Source organism: Salvia splendens, chromosome 17, assembly GCF_004379255.2.
Source record: "Salvia splendens isolate huo1 chromosome 17, SspV2, whole genome shotgun sequence".
In the NCBI taxonomy this organism is placed as follows: domain Eukaryota; kingdom Viridiplantae; phylum Streptophyta; class Magnoliopsida; order Lamiales; family Lamiaceae; genus Salvia; species Salvia splendens.
Genome location: NC_056048.1, coordinates 5,376,775 through 5,398,104, shown reverse-complemented (window position 1 = coordinate 5,398,104; position 21,330 = coordinate 5,376,775). Strand labels below are relative to the sequence as shown.

Genomic DNA, 21,330 nt, shown 5'->3' with positions numbered 1-21,330 from the left:
TAGAATTTATCTACCCATCAATTACAATTTAAAGCTCCACCTCATCGTTTTAAGGACTTCATATAACTAATGTTGCAGTAAATAAAAATGGTATTTCTTGTTTCGTGGGAGTAATATAAAACTCAGTACGTCACACATATAAGTATATCTTAATGTAAAAAATAATACTAACTTATATCTTCAAGTAGCATTTTAATCTGGTACGTATAACAAATCTGTCTAATTATATCTCTTGAATAATTTCATGAAATAAGTATTATATAGTATTATATATCACATGTAACATTCCAGTTTGTGAGTAGCAACATAGAGAGTATTTTTTCTTTTTAATTATTATTACCAAAAATCACTATCGCACTAACTCGCTCGCAATGATTCGATCACACAACCTATTGGTTAGAGAAAAACACAATTATAGATATTTATTTGATAAACTTGCAACGTAGAGAGTTTCTTCTCCTTTAATTATACAGCCTAAAGGAGTTGTATCCATAGTTTGATGATATATATATATGTCTTTTTAAAGAAAAGGAAAAATCTAATATCTGTGCATTATATGTTTTTTATTTTATTCAGACGGAAAAAAGTATTTATTTTAGATGTCTCACTATTATCTCACTAGATGTAAAGATACTACAGTGGCTAATCGCCGGTCTTAGTCAAGTCATCCAGATAAAATTTCGCAACAAAAAAGTTTCGATACTAGTCAAATCTTAGTATCGTAATATCATTTTATATTTAATTTAGCCATATCTCCATTTCTCAAAAAAGTTATATTTGTAAAAATTAATTAGCTAGAAGGTCTATAAAAGGAGAACCCCTAACCATAAATTCTCACAGCTCTCATCTCTCGCAAAATAGCAATTTCTCATCCCTCACCACCTTTTCCAATTAGGAATATTCACCAAAAAAATTAATGAAAACCCCTTTTTTATCACACTGATAAAGCCACATTTCTCTCCTCCAATCCTACATTCATCTCTCTTGCAATTTCCATGGACTTTGACACGATCAATGGAGTAAATTTTGCAATGTATTCAAATAAAAGCTTCGAAAACAATCCCTACATTCCACAAATGGATGAGGGCAGTAGCTTCACCACTGGTGGCGCTGCTTCCTCGTCTTCATCTTCTTCAAATCGATTCTTCACTAACAATACTCTCGATTACTTCCCGGTCGAGGGATCTAATTTGAACGCGATTTGTAATTTCCCGACGTTTCAAGATCCCTTCGATCCCTTTCAAGCCTCTTTCATCAGATTGAACCAAGAATTTTCCGCTCTCGGACAAGATTCTTCACAGAATTCTTGCATGCATGGTTCGTTTCAGACAGCGGTTGATCATCATCAGTTTCAAACAAGACACCATTTTGAAGAGTATTTTTTGCAAAGCGAGAATATTTTGGAAGAAGATGATGATCACAATAAAGGAGGGATTAATGTTGGAAAAAATCCAAATAAAAGAAAAAGAGTTGTAGATACAAAGTCAGAAATCATCAAAGGCCAATGGACTCCAGAAGAAGATGGGTAATTTTTTTTTTTGTAATTATATTCTTGATCTTTAATTTATTTTTTAATTTTGTTGATTTTTTTTTTGTAGGATGCTGGTGGAGTTGGTGGAGAAGCATGGTGTGAGAAAATGGTCTACAATTGCTCAATTGCTTCATGGGAGAATTGGGAAGCAATGTAGGGAAAGATGGCACAACCATTTAAAACCTGATATTAAGGTTTTTCTTTGCTTCTATTTTGAATTATTTACTTCCTTTTTAATTCATTTTGTGCCTTTTTTGTTTGATATTGTATTAGTATTACATACTAGGCTGATTAGGAATGAGAATGAGGTGGATTAGCTTTCCAAAATCTGTTTCCGAGGCGTGCTTAAAAAAATATTAAAAACAGAGTTGAAATTAACGCACTTGAATTTTCAACTTTTCCACATGACACGAAAATAGAGTCGAAATTGACGCACTAGAGTTTTCAATATTTCCAAGAGTGCAATTGCGGCTTACCATTGTACTTTTTACATGCAACTTATATGATTGCGTGTATGTATTTGTAGTGTAAGAAATTATATTCTCAAATACATGTTATGCAAAATTATATAAGGTGTCAAATATATGCTAAAATAAAATTATAAGAATTGGAGTATGTTAAATCTTGTAACTGATATTCTTGTATTCTTAGTTAGGATTATAGGGTTAAATCTGATAGGTTTCATTTCAAATTTAAGATTCTTCTCAAAGAGTGTACTTTTAATTTTTGAAGTACATGTATGTATGATGTATTAGTGTATAAACATACATGTCCTTTTTTTTATATGGACTAAAATATGATATTGGTAGATATTGTACCTATACACATAAATTATAAAACAAATTAAATCAAACCATTAGGAAACACATGCATTGCATGTAAACTGTGCACACACATAGTTTAACTATTTACCAACATTTTATGCTTGAAAATCTCATGAATTTAAATTTTCTTCTCTGGTCATATGCAAAATTAAGATGGCAATATATGTGAAATTAGTGACTACTTTGGTCGATTTCTCTTTTGTTAATATGTTCAATCCATATTTTGTTAGTCTAAAACAAAACACACTAATTTGCATCATATACACTACATGTACATGTTGCAGAAAGATCGATGGTCGGAGGAAGAAGACCAGGCTCTGATCGAAGCCCATCGAAAACTAGGCAATCGATGGGCAGAGATCGCGAGGAGCTTGCCCGGGAGGAGTGAGAACACAATAAAAAACCATTGGAATGCAACAAAGAGGAGACAACTTTCCTCACGCACCAATGCTAACTCCACCTCAACCCCTCTCCAAAACTACATCCGAACCATCATTGTCGACGCCAAGGCCCCTTCCCCGGCCCCCACCCCCGCCCCTGCCCATGACGACACCTTTTGCATGAATCAAATCGCGTCGTTGGAGACGCAGATGAACGTGCAATTTGACATCCAGAAGGAGATGGACTTCATGGAGATGCTCTCCTATGGCTATATTTGAGTTGAGGGATTTTTTTTTTTTTAATTTTATGTTGGGTTTTTATTTGGTTTCTTGAATGATGAGGTGATTCATTGGTTTATAGTTTGTCAATATTTTGTTGGAATGTTATAGATTATTTATCTTATCATAATAATTGGATCGAACACGATTGTACTTGTTGTTTTTAATATGAGTACATTTCCACTTCAATGTATTTTAATTATTTCACTTATGTATATTGAATGTATGTTTACAAATATGATGTTATTTAATTTATAGGCCATGGCAATTACAAAATTATGTAGGCTCAAGTGAAGTTAGTGGAGAATCATAGTGTAGGAAAATGATCTACCATTGCTTCGTTGCAGAATTGGGAATTCAACCAATGCTAGGAAAGATGACACAACCATTTAAAATTTAATAATATTTTCTCTTTGTTCTTTGCATAATTTTCTTTCTTTTAGGCCATTTTTTTTTTCTAAAATCAGTTTCCAACGCGTGTTTTTAAAAAAATACTAAAAGACAATTGATTTAGTTTTCAGCAATTTTAAAAGTGCAATTCCAGTTTACCATTGTAGTCTATAATTAAGATGAATATATATAATGTTTTATATTTAGATATTTAATTGAAGGGTTATAAAATATAGTATGTGACATTGTTAGACATTTTACTTATATATATAAAATTTATAAAACCAAATTATTTTACATCATAATTAGGACATACATTCATTGAATGTAATTAAATCATTCATCTCAAAGAAATTATACCATATTATACATTAAGAGACACACTCTCATACATTCGTTCAAATACATGGGCTTGAAGTTGAGCCAGTTCTTAATTTGTTAATTAGGATAAATTTAAATTTATTAAACAGTTCAATATAATTTTTTAGTATTAAAGTATTTAACAAATTTATTTATTAAAATAATTTTTTTTGTAAAAACAGTAATTTTTTGAATATTATAATGATAATTTATAAAAACTATGTTATTTCTAGAGATCCAAATTTTGTAGGAATTCGTAAATTACTTTTACCGCATGAACAAAATTTACATTTAATTGTACATTTGTATATGATGTTAATGAATAATGATGATAGAGGAAATAAACACTAGAGAGGTATTGATGCTAGATATAATTCAAAATAAAAGAGAGAGTTGTGGATAAATAGTCCTAAATCATCAAAGCCCCATGTATACAGAAAAAATGATTTTTTTTCTATTTTTTAATTATACTCTTCATATTTCACTTATGTTTTTTTTTATTTTGTTTATTCTTAGAGTGTTATTTTGTAGGCTGCTGGAGTTGGTGAAGCATGTTGTGAGAAAATGTTCTAAATCTGCTTTCTTTTTTCGTTCAATTTCATATTTTATTATGCGAGAGCACGATACATGCTCATAATAGCACAATATTGTTACTATACTTTGCACACAAAACATACACATAATAGCACAATATTGTTGCTACTTTGCACACAATACATGCTCATAATAGCATAATACTGTTACTACTTTGCACACAATATGCACAATGCATGTGTCATCATCTTATCCAATATTTCCAATACTATTCATCTAATTATTCACTACAAGCATGATAACATAATTAAATTCCCAAGATTTGAAGAGTTTCCCATTTAACACTATAACAAAACACACTAATTTCCATCTATATACATGCTACATTAATTAAAACACCTACCTCTCTCATGTTTCATAGCATATATGCTACATATCTATGTTGCAGAAAGATCGATGGTTGGAGGAAGAAGACCGGGTTCTGATCATCAAAGCCCATCGAAAATTAGGCAATTTATATATGTAAGGAGGAGGACGTCATGGAGACGAAGATGAACAGTGCAGTTTATATATATCTGTGAGGTGAAGGACTTCATGGAGATGCTCTCCTATGGCTATGTTGAGTTGAGGGCTTTTTTTTTTACATGTTGGGATTTTATTTGGTTTATTGAATGATGAGTGACTTATTGATTCATTGGTTTATAGTTTGCCTATATTTTATTGGAATGTTATGTAGTGTGTGTGGTGCAATGTGTGTATATAGTGAATTATCATTATGCATGTGTATGTGTGTGTGGTGTTTGTTATGCGCGCGCAAGGTGTGTATTGTGTGTGCGCACAATTTTCAAATTCAATTTCATATCAATTATTTCATTCTATTATTAAACAAAAGATCTCCCAATCCTAAGATTCATACCTCTTATTTCTAAGACTTTAAAAAAATTATTTATAATCTATGATACTCGTGCATGGTGACATAATACTTTAATTTGATCAATTAAGCAAAGTTAAAACTAGGTGAAAATTGGGTCAATTAAACTAGGCAAACCAATTTCGCAAATTCTCTATAGTTAAACTTAATTTCGTCGCTTCAAATGGGCGAACTCAATCGTCGAAAGCAAAACAATAAATTCGGGCAACGATTGCAATAAAACCCAACATCTTATGTTATTTGCTAACTATGATCGAATTAGGATTGTGCGATTTCAAGATCTAACTCATATAAAATGAACACATCACATCTTGTGTTTTCTAAAGTAAATGTGTATATATAGCTAATTGAATATGTATTTATTGAGAAAAAAAGAAATTTACATATTAAAAAAGAAAAAAACTGTAGAGATATAGTGTCGGACACAAGGCAATGGAGGTATAAGGGCTTAAGCCCAATCAGGCTATTTTTTAATTTATTTTTCTTTTATAATATTGCTAGATTCATTTAAATTTGATGTAAATTAATTATTACTCCATCCGTCCACAAATAAACGTCCCATTTTGCCATTTTCATCTGTCCATCAATAAATGTCATATTTGTTTTTTACTACTTTTTGTAATGAACCATATCGTTCCACTAGCTTTATCACACTCACACTTCATTATGAAAGTAATACTTCATAAAAATAAGACCCACCTTCCGTCTTAGTTAAACTTTAGCCATTAAAAACCCAGATGGGACGCTCAATTTCAGCCCCTCAAATATTAAGCTAAAAAAAGTATGTTTTGCCTTTTTATGAGGCGTGAAATTAGTTTACCTGTATGTAATACTGTGTATGTATGGATTTAATAGACAATGAATTTCACCGAGGATCCGTGGCGCAATGGTAGCGCGTCTGACTCCAGATCAGAAGGTTGCGTGTTCGATTCACGTCGGGTTCAAATCCCCCCGATTTTAGATCCTATTCTTTTTTTATACATTTACTGTTTTTTTTAAAACTATTTGGTTATGTGACTGCAATTTCACAGAAAATAATTAAACTAGTGAGGATTAAATTCTAAACTAGTGAAGATTAAATTCAAAATTCAATAATTAAACTATATGTTGTTTTAAAAAATTGTAATATCAGTGCTTTATATATATTTTTAGTTATTCAATGTTTAAATCAATATATATTTACTTAAAGAAGAAAAAAAAAATCATTTATTAAGATGTCCCACTATTATCTCATTACATGTAAAGATACTACAATGGCCAATCGCTAGTCTTAGTAAGTCATCCAGATAAAATTCCACAACAAAGTATCGATACTAGTCAAATCTTAGCACTGTATCGTCATGCTATATTTAATTTAGCCATATCTCACGATGGTTTGCTCTCATGCATTAGCACTATCTTCACATTTCACTTGCACGATTATGTGCTTCGCACGGACGAGCACGCCTCCACAGGTACATATATACAATAATATATCAATATAGAAAGTATTAACAGATACGACTAGTTAAGATAGATCTACCAAATGAATTACAACTCTCAAGCTTAAAGCATTAACTAAAACAAATGAATGAAGCCATAATGATGTAAAAGCAGTATATCTACCAAATGAATTACAACTCTCAAACTTAAAAGCATTAACTAAAACAAATGAATGAAGCCATAATGATGTAAAAGCAGTATATCTACCAAATGAATTACAACTCTCAAACTTAGCTTCAGCAGACGAAATGTGTTTGATCCTAGTGGCATATCTTGATAACCTAAACTCGAAAATCTTAAAGCAAGCAGCAACTTTGATAAGACCATCCTTGACCAGCGAAGCTGCAGTTAACGCAATAGAGGAGCTCGAGCTTGTGGCATTCAATGCTCAAACAGCTGCCCGAGCTAAGTTAGAGAAGAGAAGCTAAGTTGCACGAACGAGCACGTGTAATACTTTACATATCCTCCGTGCAACTTATTGTGTCAAGACCTATAAAATGTGATTTGTAATACATTTGGTAGATCTAGTATATTTGCTTGTCAATTCAAAAAATTCCAATTCCATCTCTGTCTCTCTATCTCATGGGCTTTAGGAGTTGAATACTCAATCTCATGCCCGACCAACTGCAGCTTCAAAGTTAGAGAAAAGAAGCTAAGTTGGGGTTTTTTCTAGTCATTGGTACAATTTTAAGATTAGCATGGAATCGAGCTTCTTGTAAGGAGTCTTCACGGGACAAATAGGTTTGTATTTGTGTAAGATGTAGGAAAACATACTTTGATTAGTAATAAACAACTCTCCTATTAGGTTCACATATCCCAGAATTAATGCAACTTTGTGATTTGTAATACATTTGGAAAGTCTTTAAATTGAGGTATATAGCTATCTTAACCAACTGTTTATGCTAATGCTTTTTCTATATTGCTATATTACACGTGTAACGTTCGTGCAATGTGCATGCCCGGAACAATAAATCGAAATTATATATATAGGGTAGTGATTCAATCACCCTCGAGACTCACATCTTGTGAGACTTTTCTCATCTCAGCCGGAGTCTTCCACATGCCAGAGAAGACGTGGAAGACGTCAGACTTGACTACCACATTCTTGAGGTCGATGATCTGGTCGTAGTAGGCCAGCCAGTTGCCAAGAGGACGCTGAACTTAAAGTCATTTTTATAAGTATGCAAGTTGCACGGACGAGCATGCTGCATGCATATATATTTGTTTAAGGAGATTTCTTGCTCTTTCTGTCGTACTAAAATACTCCCTCCGTCCACGAAATTGCTATCGCGTAATCTTGAAGCGATGGTATGTAGGAATGGATGAAATCTGCATCGACCTAAAGGGAAAGAAGTTAACTGTGATTGGAACAGTTGACCTGTATCCATGGCCCACATAAACTCAGGAGGAGGAGCCAAAGAAGGAAGAAGCCAAGAAAGAAGATGCTAAGAAGGAGGAAGTCAAGGAAGAAGCAAAAAAAGGAAGAGCCTAAAAAGGAGGAGGAAATGATGCAGATGATTAGCACTGCATTGACGTATGGCCATACTTGACCAAATGCTACGCAGTCAAGACACCTTACAAAAAAAATCTACAACATGTATTATTTCTTTAAAATGGATAAAAATTAAGTTTTGAATTCAAAGAAATTTTGTAAGACCATCCTTGACCAGCGAAGCTGCAGTTAACGCGATAGAGAAACTCGAGCTCGTTGACAGCTAAAATGTAGTGCTGACCTGACTATTGCTATCTTAATTAGCTCTATATGTTAATGCTTTCTATATTGCTATGTTATTATAAATATGAACATGCATAGCGCCCGTGCGACGTGCGTGGCGTGCAAGGACCTATAAAATGATAGGGTTACACTACAAACTTAATTACTAGTAGTTGATATTTACTCTCTTTATCTCAGAGCAAGTGTGACTCGGACTCCAGACACACATCTCCTAGTGGCATATCTTGATCTCAAAGCTAAACTCGAAAATCTCAAAGCAAGCACCAACTTTGATAAGACCATCCTTGACTAGCGAAGCTGCAGTTAACGCGATGGAGGAGTTCGAGCTGGTGCCGTGCAGCTCCAAAGATAGAGAAGAGAAGCTAAGTTGGGGTGTTTAATTTCTTGTCATTGGTACAATTTTAAGATTAGCATTATAGAGAAGAGAATTGTGATTTATGGATGATCGAGCATGGAATCAAGCTTCTTGTAAGGTGTCTTCAATCACCAGACAAATAGGTTTGTATTTGTGTAAGATGTAAGAATGCATGCTTCGACTAAGCTGACATATATAACTCTCCTATTAGTTTCTTCACATATCCCAAGATAAATGCAACTCTTCATCCGTCCATCTTGCTTTTTACTATTTTTTTTAATAAACCCCACGTTCCACTGACTTTATAACACTTACACTTCATCATAAACTAATACTTTAGAAAAGTAAGACTCACCTTCTACTAATATTTTTCCACTCACTTTTCTACTACATTTCTTAAAACTCGCGCCATATCAAATGTGAACTTATAATCGTGGACGGAGATAGTATGTAACAACCCTAATTAATAATCTAATTTACAAAATAAAATTTGCAATAAAATTTTGAACATAATTTCTATCATTTTTTTTCTACGTCAGCTCTTACGTGAATCTAAATTAGTTCAACATGGATGTGTATATTGTATCAAAACAAATCAGTATTTTATTCAACATGGACATGCATGTGTATTGTTCCAAAATGAATCTATACATGGATATGTATTTTAAGATTCATATTGAACACATTATACAAATCATGAATATTTTTAATCTTAATTAACCATTACAAATCCAGATCGGACGCTCAATTTTCAGTCTTGGTTAAGATTTAAGTGACGATTTTAGTTTAACGGGCCCCTAAAATAATTAAACTAATGAAGATAGGAGATTAAATACGACTACTTGTGCTCTAGCGCTTTGAATTTCAAGTTCTAATTGAACATAAGCCTGCATTAATAAATTAACAAAGATCAATGAAATTATAATTCAAAATTAGAAAGAATTTTGACCTTCACAATATTACTTCTCCAACACTTAATGTCATTTTATAGAACCTGCCACGCAAGTCGCACGGACGAGCACGCGTACACGGACGAACCTGCCACGCAAGTTGATGAAGCGGCGAATTTTCGATGGTAATTAATGCACGTAAAAATAAATTACGACACAGAGGTTTTACGTGGTTCGATTTACTGAGGTAAATCTACGTCCACGGGGAGAAATGGGGGCAGGTTTGTATTGCTTGATCTGCGAATTACAGCTTACAACACTGGCCTGCTTTATGATATTCTCTCTAGAGAGCTTTTTTAGAGTTTAAAAGAAGAAGCAGAAGACCTTATCTATCTGACCTAGGTTCTATTTATACAGTGAACTAAGATCGTGGCATGCAGCATTTATTAGGTAGTGGATGTCGTGGAGATCGTGGCGACCTTGCATGGGTCCACTATCCTGCATGAGTTAATGACTGCTTGACACCACTAAATAGATCGTCGGTGTAGTGGAGGTGGAAATCTTGTATGAGTCCACTATCTCCTAGTTCGGTCGAATACTGAGACCGAACTGCTGAATTATTGCCGAGCAGCTTTTGCCGATCTGAGAGTAGAGCTTGATGCCGACCTGAGAGCAGAGCTTGATGAGTTGGCTTTCACCGAGCTGTAGGCTGGGGCCGAACTCTTTGGTTGTACCGAACTGAACTCTTTAGTCACGCCGGACTGATACTCTTTAGTCATGCCGAACTGATACTCTGTCTTGGGCTTTACTGCTGTTGGGCTTGTTTAGTACGTACTCCATCACTACCCCCCCCCCCGAAAAGCGAAGTGAATCACTTCGGCATTCTGGAAAAAAGTATGGGGTAAGTTGATGTTTGTCCACGGTCTCATGAAGTGAACTCTTCTTTGACCGGACTTGGTTTGTGTCCTAATTTGGCGAGTTTTATCGCTCGGATCGGACTTTCCGTTGTCCTAATTTGGGGATCGGACTTTCCCTTGTCCTAATTTGGGGATCGGACTTTCCCTTGTCCTAATTCGGCGAGTTTTATCGCGTGGATCGGACTTTCCCTAGTCCTAATTCAGGCAAGTTTTATCGCGAGAATTGGACTTTTGTTGCAGTTCGTTTCAGACGAAGTGCTTGTTTAAGCTGAATTGTGGTCTTGTATCCTCTTTAGAAGCTTTGACGCACAATCGTGGGCTTGTTGCAGCTCGTTTCAGACGAAGTGCTTGTTTAAGCTGAATTGTGGTCTTGTATCCTCTTTAGAAGCTTTGACGCACAATCGTGGGCTTGTTGCAGCTCGTTTCAGACGAACTGCTTGTTTAAGCTGAATTGTGGTCTTGTATCCTCTTTAGAAGCTTTGACTCACAATTGTTTAGCTTGTATATGTTCTAAGAAGGGGATCAGTCTTCGAAGAACAAGATACCTCAGTAACATTTGTAAGAGACGACACGCACAGAGACAGACAAAACACACAAACAAAACGCACAGAGACAAATAAAGACCAAGTAAACCAAATAAAGCACATTGAGCAAACAGGACTCAAGACTGACTGACCGGACTGTCTCTTACAAATGGAACTTTTTGAGGTTGGAAATGTGCCATGTTCGGGGTACCTGTTCTCCTGACATGTGAGCCAATTTGTAAGACCCTTAGCCGAGGACTTCTGATACCCGATACGGACCTTCCCATGTGGGTTCGAGTTTGCCCAGCTTTTCTGCTCGGCTTACTTCGTTGTTTCTCAGGACGAGATCTCCCACTTGAAATTGCAGCTTCTTCACCCTTTGGTTGTAATACCGGGCTACTTGCTCCTTGTACTTGGCTGCTTTTATGCATGCCAATTCTCTTCTTTCTTCGGCAAGATCTAGCTCGGCTCTCAGTCCGTCGTCATTCATTTCTGAGGAGAAATTTAGAGTTCGGGGACTGGGTACGCCGATCTCCACCGGAATTACGGCTTCAGTGCCGTACACCAGACTGTATGGAGTTTCACCATTGGAGGTTGTGGGTGTAGTTCGGTAGGACCATAGGACTTGAGGGAGATTTTCTACCCATTGTCCTTTGGCTTGTTCTAACCGAGCTTTTAACCCTTTCACCAGGATACGATTTGTTACCTCCGTTTGTCCGTTTGCTTGTGGATGAGAGACCGAAGTGAACCGCTGTTGAATATTCAGCTCTTGGCACCAATTCTTGAACGTCTTGTCGGTGAACTGAATCCCGTTATCCGAGATGAGGATGTGGGGTATGCCAAATCGGCACACTATGTTCTTCCAGACGAAATCCAATGCCTTCGAGCTCGTTATCGTAGCTAATGGTTCAGCTTCTACCCACTTCGTAAAGTAATCCACGGCAACGACTAGGAACTTCATTTGCCGAGGAGCTTGAGGAAGTGGTCCCACTATGTCTATGCCCCATTGCATGAAAGGCCAAGGGCTTTGCATAGTGGATAGATCGGTCTGCGGCATTCTTGGGATATTTGCATGGATTTGGCACTTCGGGCATGTCTTGACGAGCTGCACTGCTTCTTGTACCAAGGTTGGCCAATAATATCCCCATCTTAGAACTTTTTTAGCTAAAGCTCTAGCTCCGATGTGGCTACCGCACGACCCTTCATGAACTTCTCTGAGGATGTAGTCCGTCTCTTCTGGTCCTACGCACCGCAATAACGGCTGGAGGTAAGACTTTCTAAAGAGGACTCCTTCATGAAGTTCGTACCGAAGTGCTCGGCACGTGATCTTCCGAGCTTCTCTCTTATCTTCGGGCAATTGTCCTTGATCCAGATATTGCAAGATCGGCGTCATCCAGTTCGGCGAGCTGGATATCGAATGTACCTCGGCTTCATCAATGCTTCGATGCATTAATTCTTCCGCCTTTGAGCTCGGATCTGAGGCCAACTTACTTAAGGTATCTGCTCGGCTATTTTCCGCTCTGGGAACGCGGATTATCCGAAAATAGGAGAAACTTCGGCTGATGCTTTGCGCTTTGTCCAAATACTTCTTCATTCTCTCGTCACGGGCTTCACTGGTACCCAACATGTGATTTACTATGACTTGTGAATCACAATGGACTTTGAGAGATTTGACGAGCAGACTTTGCGCTAACTGAAGTCCGGCCAGGAGGGCTTCGTACTCGGCTTCATTATTAGTAGTGGGGAATAGGAACCGAAGTGAGTAGGTTACCTCGTGTCCGTCGGGAGCGACGAGTAAAATACCAGCTCCACTTCCCATCTTGTTTGAAGCTCCATCTACGAATCCGCTCCAGCAGTCTGGCGGCTCTACTTCGGATTCCAAGGGCTGTGCAAGTTCGGCATTGGCAGACTTTTTCTGTTCGGCAATGACAGGGATTGCTTGATCGAACTTGGCCTCTGTAAGAAAATCTGCCAAGGCTTGTCCCTTGATGGCTTTCCGAGGTAGGTACTCGATCGAGTGTTCTCCCAGCTCTATGGCCCATTTGGCGATTCTGCCTGATGCTTCTGGCTTGGTCAAAACTTGCCGAAGAGGCAGATCGGTTAAGACACATACCTTGTGAGCATAGAAGTATGGCCGCAGTCTCCTTGCTGCATTTACTAACGCCAGAGCAATTTTTTCCAGAGGTTGATACCTTGTTTCTGGACCTCTTAATGCTCGGCTTGTAAAGTAGATGGGAAACTGCTTTAGGCCTTCTTCTCGTACAAGCACCGCGCTGATGGTTTGATCTGATGCCGCTAAGTATAAGAATATTACTTCGGCTTCGGTTGGAGCAGAGAGAATAGGAAGCTCGGCTAGATAACTTTTGAGCTCGTCAAAGGCCTTTTTCTGCTCGGCTCCCCACTCGAACTTTGGTGCTTTTTTCAACACTTTGAAGAACGGCAGTTGCTTTTCGGCTGCTTGGGAAAGGAATCGATTCAGTGCGGCTAGACATCCGGTTAGCCTTTGCACGTCATGTATGGACTTCGGCATTGCCATGTTTTGAATGACTTGGACTTTTGAAGGGTTTGCCTTGAGTCCGTCCTTTGAAACCCAACAACCCAGAAATTTTCCTGAATCTACCAAAAAGGTACATTTTTGGGGGTTGAGTTTGAGGTTGGCTTTCCGGAGCACGTCGAGAGTGGATTTGAGGTTGTCTTCGTACTCCGAAGTGCTTTTGCTTTTGACAACTATGTCGTCGACATACACTTCAACCTGTTTCCCGATTAGGTGCCGAAAAAGCTTGTCTACCATCCTTTGATAAGTGGCTCCGGCATTCTTTAAACCGAATGGCATCTTTTTATAAGCGAAAATGCCGAAATCGGTGATGAAAGCTGTTTTCGGAGCGTCACTCTCATCCATCAACACTTGGTGATATCCTTTGTATAAATCAAGAAAACAGAAAATTTCGAAGCCGATCAAAGCTTCTACTTTTTTATCTATATTCGGAAGGGGATAGCAATCTTTTGGACAGTGCTTGTTTAGATCGGTAAAATCTATGCACATCCGCCATCCTCCTCCTTTTTTCTTGATCATCACAGGATTGGCCACCCAAGAAGGATATTTCACCTCGAATAGTACATCCGCTTTTAGTAATTGGCGGACTTCGTCATGGATGACTTGGCTTCTTTCTGCCGCAAAGAGTCTTTGCTTCTGTTTTTACTGGCCGGATTGAAGGATCAATATTTAACCGATGAGTGATTACCTCGGGGGGCACTCCGGTCATGTCCAACGGAGACCATGCAAAGACATCTTTGTACTCCTTGAGGAGCTGAATGGTCTTTTCCCGGAGTAGAGGCGTTCCTGCGAAGCCGACGTTGACCGTTCTGGATGGATCATCTTCGTATAACTGAACGGTCATTGAGTTCGGCTCTGAAGTGACTTCGGTCATCTCGCTTGCCTCCGACTCCGGTTGCTGTGATTGCTATGCTTGATGGTGCCGAACTGATTGTTCGGCACTTTTTAGCGCAATCTGCAGACATTCTTTTGCTCTCTTTTGATCACCTCGGATGACCGCTATCCCATTTTTAGTGGGAATCTTGATGGTGAGGTGATAAGTAGAGCAAACGGCCCGAACTGTGTTGAGCCAGTCCCTCCCCAGGATGATGTTGTACGGAGACCGAGCTTTCACCACAAAGAACTCGATCATCGTATTGGAGCTTGTAGGCGCTTTTCCCACCGTGATCGGAAGGCTGATAATACCTTCAGGGCGGGTGTCCTCCTGGGCGAAGCTTTTCAGGGGAAGTGGAGCCGGACTGAGCCGAGCTGGATCCACTTCCATTTTATCGAAACATTCTTTAAAAAGAATGCTGACTGACGCTCCTGTATCCACAAATACTCTGTGGACCAGTTTGTTTGCCACCCCGGCTTGGATGACAATAGCGTCTTGGTGAGGAGAGATGGCTGGGACGGGATCGGCATCTGAAAATGTAATCACTTCGTCTTTCTTCAGCCTTTTATGTGTTGGTTCCTCTTGATTGGAACCTCTGCGTTCTGCTTTTAGGGACGACTTAGTCTTCCCGGCTGGGAGAGCATCAATAGTCAGGATTACTCCATCGTATTGCGGCTCGTCGTCGTCTTCGGGATCCTCATGTCTTTTCGGATCCTGAGGATTGCAGTTCGCACTTCTCTGCCTTTTGTTCTTTTTCGGCTGCTTGCTTTGGTATTTTTTTAACGTTCCTGTTTTCACAAGAACGTCAATACCTGCAGCCAAATCTCGGCACTCCTCGGTATCGTGACCGTGGGTTTGATGGAAGGAGCAATATTGATCCTGAAGTCGCCGTGCGGCTGATTTCGTCATCCGCTTTGGTTTTTCGAACATATCGGAATGTAGTTCGAAAATTTCCGCTCTTGACTTGTTTAATGGTACGAACTGAGCGGGCGGCTTCTCAGGATGGAGACGTGGTCCCAATCTGCCTTGTACTGGTGCCCTTTGAATTCTTTCAAAAGGAGTTCGGCGAGGAAGCACCTGGTCGCTTTGATCGGGCTTCCTTTTGTCTCCTTGGGATGAGCTGTCTAACGACCGTTTTCGACGGTCTGCCTCATCCGCACGAGAAAACTGGTCCGCAATGTCCCACATTTCTTGAGCTGTTTGCGGACCGCACTCCACGAGCTTTCTGTAGAGAGCTCCGGGCAGGATTCCATTTTGGAATGCCGAGATGACAAGTAGATCATTGAGATTATCTACTTGTAGGCATTCCTTATGGAATCTCGTCAGGAAATCGCTGATCTTTTCGTCGCGACCTTGACGTATAGAAAGCAGCTGAGCCGAAGTGATTCGGGCTTCCGCTTTCTGAAAGAACCTCCTGTGGAAAGCATCCATGAGATCTCGGTAGGATCTGATGCTGCCTTGAGGAAGGCTGTCGAACCACCTTCTGGCGTTCCCGATGAGCAACTCGGGGAACAGCTTGCACATGTGGACCTCATTGAGACCCTGGTTCGCCATGTTGTACTGATAGCGTCCCAAGAAGTCATGAGGATCCTCTAGCCCGTCATAAGTCATTGACGGTGTCCGGTAGTTCCGCGGCAAAGGAGTCCGGGTGATGTCGTCCGAGAATGGAGTCTTTAATGCTCCGTACATGGCGAACCCGACATCTCTTCGGTACGGAGGAGATGGAGTTCTCCTGTGGTTCCGGTACCGAGGAGGAACATGTCGGGGTTGAGGATTCTTTCTCCTGGAAGACACGTCACTACTGCGGTAGTGACTTTCATGTCTGGATGAGGAGGGAGAATCCGCCGTTGTCTTCTCCGACTGTTGGCTCTTCTGCAGGAAGGTTAAGAACTCCTCCTGCTTCTCGGCCAAGAACAGCTTGACAGCCTCGTTCAAATCAGGCTGCTGGGAAGACTCGGTGTGTGGGCCTTTTGAGCGGCTTGCTCCTTCTCCGTGAGAACTGGAAGTAGATTTTTCACGAGGCTGCTTTCCAGGCCTATGGGCTGCTGGATTAGCTTCCTCATGGTTATCACGGACGGAGGCACGGGTGTTATGTGATCTGGTATGCATTTTTTTTTTTTTTTTTTTTGGTAGAAGAGGATCAAAAACTCGCTTTATCTCAAATTTGGTTCTTCGTTTCCCACAGACGGCGCCAGTGATGAAGCGGCGAATTTTCGATGGTAATTAATGCACGTAAAAATAAATTACGACACAGAGGTTTTACGTGGTTCGATTTACTGAGGTAAATCTACGTCCACGGGGAGAAATGGGGGCAGGTTTGTATTGCTTGATCTGCGAATTACAGCTTACAACACTGGCCTGCTTTATGATATTCTCTCTAGAGAGCTTTTTTAGAGTTTAAAAGAAGAAGCAGAAGACCTTATCTATCTGACCTAGGTTCTATTTATACAGTGAACTAAGATCGTGGCATGCAGCATTTATTAGGTAGTGGATGTCGTGGAGATCGTGGCGACCTTGCATGGGTCCACTATCCTGCATGAGTTAATGACTGCTTGACACCACTAAATAGATCGTCGGTGTAGTGGAGGTGGAAATCTTGTATGAGTCCACTATCTCCTAGTTCGGTCGAATACTGAGACCGAACTGCTGAATTATTGCCGAGCAGCTTTTGCCGATCTGAGAGTAGAGCTTGATGCCGACCTGAGAGCAGAGCTTGATGAGTTGGCTTTCACCGAGCTGTAGGCTGGGGCCGAACTCTTTGGTTGTACCGAACTGAACTCTTTAGTCACGCCGGACTGATACTCTTTAGTCATGCCGAACTGATACTCTGTCTTGGGCTTTACTGCTGTTGGGCTTGTTTAGTACGTACTCCATCACAAGTCGCAAAGATCAATGAAATTGAAGGAGAGTATCCGCGGATTATCGAACCAGAAGAGGCCACTTTTGGAACCTGGCATCGAGGTCCGAGGATGTGTTATCAAACGACGAACACAGCAGAGATTGTGCTCCAAGTCACCCATGGGCTGACAAATCAAAAAAGACATTATTCTTTTTCCCCAATTCATTGGTGCACGGGAGACGTAGGAGTAGAAAGTAGACGATTGTTATATACTGACATAGATCACTATCTTCGCACTTGTGGGAGTAGACTATTCTCCAAAATACAAAAGAAGATGAAAAATTTTAGTTGAGCACCTAAGTATTTCCTTAGTACGTATTGTGCTCTAATCTCTCCGTACATTATTGGTTAATGCGAAATTTATCCCATATACTATTGATTAATACAAACAATTCAACATGGGCGTTTGGTCTAGTGGTATGATTCTCGCTTTGGGTGCGAGAGGTCCCGAGCAGCGATTCTCGCAACGCCCCTTGTTATGAATATTTTATTTGTTTTTCAATTCTATTATACTATTAAATGGTATTAGTAATGATTTTATGAATTTTTTTCTTTATTCTTTTTATCAATTCTATTATATTAAATGGTATAAGTAATAATTTAAATAAATAAAAGATGTGAGAAAACCAAAATCACAATTTTATCTTTTGATGTCTCATTAGTTATTTCACTTCCCCATTTGAAGTAGTAATATTTTTATTTAGAGTAAAAGTCAATTTTGGTCCTAAACATATTGTCGAAATACGAATTTGGTTCAAAACATTCACTTTTTGAAAAATGGGTCCATAACAAATGAAATCCATGTCGGTTAAGTCCATTTTTTATGGTTCCGTCAATTTTTTACGGTCAACAGTCAATTAGCGAAATTTTGACCCGATTAGGCTTAAATTCATATTATTAGTCATCTAATTATTTTTTAATTAGTGAGTATAAAAACCCGAGAATTATAAAATGTTCAGGACCTATTTGATCTTGTTTATGAATATGATGGACTACTAGTTTGACGTTTGTTTTGTTGTATGTTTTCTGCTTCATCTTCGACGAATTCCATAATTTTATGTAGCTGATTTAAAATCCAAAAATCAGATTCAAAATCTACACATACATGTTCATTTCAACATATCGTAGTTTTTTTTCAAGTTCAGGAGCTAGATTCAAATTTCAAATATTGTTTCAACAACATAAAAAACATAGACAATATGACACAACATTTACTAATTTCTCAATATTTTGCTTCATTTCTGATAAATTCAAGGCGAAACAATCAAAATCGAAACCGGCCACAGAGGTTGACGAACTGACAGCTTCGTCTTCGTCGATGGGCTCACACCACTTGAAGAAACAATATTCCTTGCTCTCACATACAAAGTAAAGCTTCCACTTTGTCAGTTTTGTTTCGCTGGTGACAATACGGAGTGACGTCACCTTATTGCTATTGCAGAAAACGTAGCTAAATCGGAGGTCTCGAGCACCGTCACTGTCGCCAGAACCCCTGCTACACCTCAACCGCTCTATATCCGACGAGTCTGACGGGGTTTGTGGTTGTTCCAAAGAATGAGAAATTAAGGTTCTTATTCTTGGATGTGGGGAAGAAAGAAAAGAAAGAGATGGAGAGATAAAGATGAAGACCTAGGAATAGAGTGAAACTCATGGCCAACAAGAGATAATCGGTGTTCTCGGTCGGAATCGTTTGTTGGTTGGAGTTAGGGTTTGTAAGAGGGGAGAACGACGAGAGAGAAGAGAGAGTTGAGGACGATTGGTTTCTGATTTTGGAATAGGAATAGGAAGAGAGATATTTTACTACAATATAAAATCAGAAAAATAATTTATTTAGCAAAATAATTAGAAAATATTTGGGTGACTAATAATCCCACATTAAGTCTAATCCGATAAAAAATCACTAATTCACGATTGACCGTCAAAAATTGACGGAACCGTAAAAAAAGACCGGATCAACAACGATTTTGTTTATTATGGACCCGATTTTTAAAAAGTGAATGTTTTTTACCAAATTCATATTTCGACCATATGTTTAGAACCAAAATTAACCTCTACTCTTTTAGTTAATATATTTTGTAAATAAATTACAAAAGATGGCCCAGCCCACAACCCATTTTTGAGCCCATTTAGGTTTCGTTTAATACTTGAAAATAATGTACTCTCAATTTCTCATCTTCTAATTCTTATCCCTCTCTCTCTCTCTCTCTCTCTCTCTCACACACTCTCTGCAATACAGCAATGGCTTCAGCGCTCTCCTCTGTAACCCTCCGCACCCCCTCTTGCCCCACACCCTCCACCGCTCACCCCGCCCCCACGTTCCCCCGCCACACCATCGAATTCCCCCTCAAAACCTCCCCCCCACACCTCCGCCGCCGCACCACACACCTCCGCCCCCTCGCCGCCCTCGATGCTCCGGAGAAAGTCGTCGAGCTCGGCCACCAGATCTCGAACCTCACCCTCGCCGACGCTCAGAAGCTCGTGGAGTACCTCCAGGACAAGCTCGGCGTCTCCGCCGCCTCCTTCGCCCCCGCCGCGGCCGCCGTCGCTGCGCCGGCGGCGGGAGACGCCGCTCCCGCCGTGGAGGAGAAGACCGAATTCGACGTGGTGATCGACGACGTTCCGAGCAACTCGAGGATCGCGACGATTAAAGTGGTTAGGGCTCTGACGAGCCTGGCTCTGAAGGAGGCGAAGGAATTGATCGAAGGATTGCCGAAGAAATTCAAGGAAGGAGTGACGAAGGAGGAGGCGGAGGAGGCGAAGAAGCAGCTCGAGGAGGCCGGCGCGAAGATCTCCATTGTTTAGCGCGGATGCAGAGGAAATTCGATCGACTAATTTTGTACGGTAAATGAATTTGAATTTCTGGTCGATTTCGTTTGAATTTCGAAATAGATGTGTAGATGCAGTTCATAATCTGAATTTGTGATTCAATTGAGCTCAGTTTTCTGTTCAATTCCCACTGCCGAAAAATTCGTTTAACTCAATATAGTAGTACTTGCATTTTCCTTTTGCACTGTGTTATGAACAACAGCTGCTGTTTATTTAATAGAAACAAATTTGAATCGGTAATTTTAAAATTGAGAAATTTCATCATCCGTTTGGGAATTGGAATTGAATTGTCAGAAATTGAATCAGAATTCAATTCCAAATCACTGAATTTGGAATTGAAGGCTCCAATTAGAGTATGGAAGTAGAGTTGTAGTATCACAACATTTCTATGATTTAGCGCATTTTAGTCGAACTTGATCCGAAGTTCTATCTGGAACGAATACATAACACGCACATCCAAAGATGCGAAGTTATGGAACGGAGATGTAAACTTGAGTCTTGCTTGAGGTCATCTTAAAGGGGGCTAGTGTCGGGCTGTAAGCTTGAACCAGAGCTTGATGATCTCCCAGGAGTTGACACAATAAGAAAGAATATGAAAGATCAAGAATCTTCTGCATTTGCATTTCGTGAAGAATTGGATGATAAGGCCTGTGAGAATGAGAAAATAGCTCTTTTGGAATCTAATGTTGTTGTAGAGAGGTTAATGAACTGTTGCTTAAGTTGGCATCTACCTGAGCAACGATGGCCATCTTGATACCATCCGCACATTCGTCTTAAGCGCTCAGCAGACAAGCGAACTGATGATCTCGTATCGGATGTTAGAGTGATCAGGCAGAAGGTCGACTCAATGACCAAAATCTTGGAAAATCACAGCTCGGAATTATCAACAAACGTTTGATTGCGAAGACATCAGCTTGAATGGAAAGTTAGTAGCCTTACTTTGCAAATTTGCAGTGATATTGGTTGGGATTCGTTGGGAGTTCTACCTATATAGAAAGAGGCGATCAGAATGGTACTCGAATCTATTTACGATCCCGAGTTTTCA

At 39.3% G+C, this 21,330-nt stretch overlaps 2 protein-coding genes and 1 non-coding gene across 3 annotated transcripts; all 3 read left to right on the top strand.

Annotated features, from left to right (window-relative positions):
* Positions 1-995: 995 nt before the first annotated feature.
* LOC121774812 (transcription factor MYB115-like) lies at positions 996-3,014 on the top strand. Its single transcript, XM_042171671.1, has 3 exons — positions 996-1,525; positions 1,599-1,725; positions 2,640-3,014. The coding sequence occupies exons 1-3, from the start codon at positions 996-998 to the stop codon at positions 3,012-3,014; spliced, it is 1,032 nt and encodes a 343-aa protein (XP_042027605.1).
* A 3,087-nt stretch (positions 3,015-6,101) lies between these two features.
* Positions 6,102-6,173, top strand: TRNAW-CCA. Its single transcript has one exon. It is a non-coding gene; the product is annotated as a tRNA-Trp (tRNA).
* Positions 6,174-19,659: 13,486 nt separating this feature from the next.
* On the top strand, positions 19,660-20,409 carry LOC121773667 (50S ribosomal protein L12, chloroplastic-like). Its single transcript, XM_042170569.1, has one exon. It carries the CDS (start codon positions 19,698-19,700, stop codon positions 20,259-20,261), a length of 564 nt encoding a protein of 187 aa, XP_042026503.1. The 5' UTR covers positions 19,660-19,697; the 3' UTR covers positions 20,262-20,409.
* The last annotated feature ends 921 nt before the right edge of the window (positions 20,410-21,330 follow it).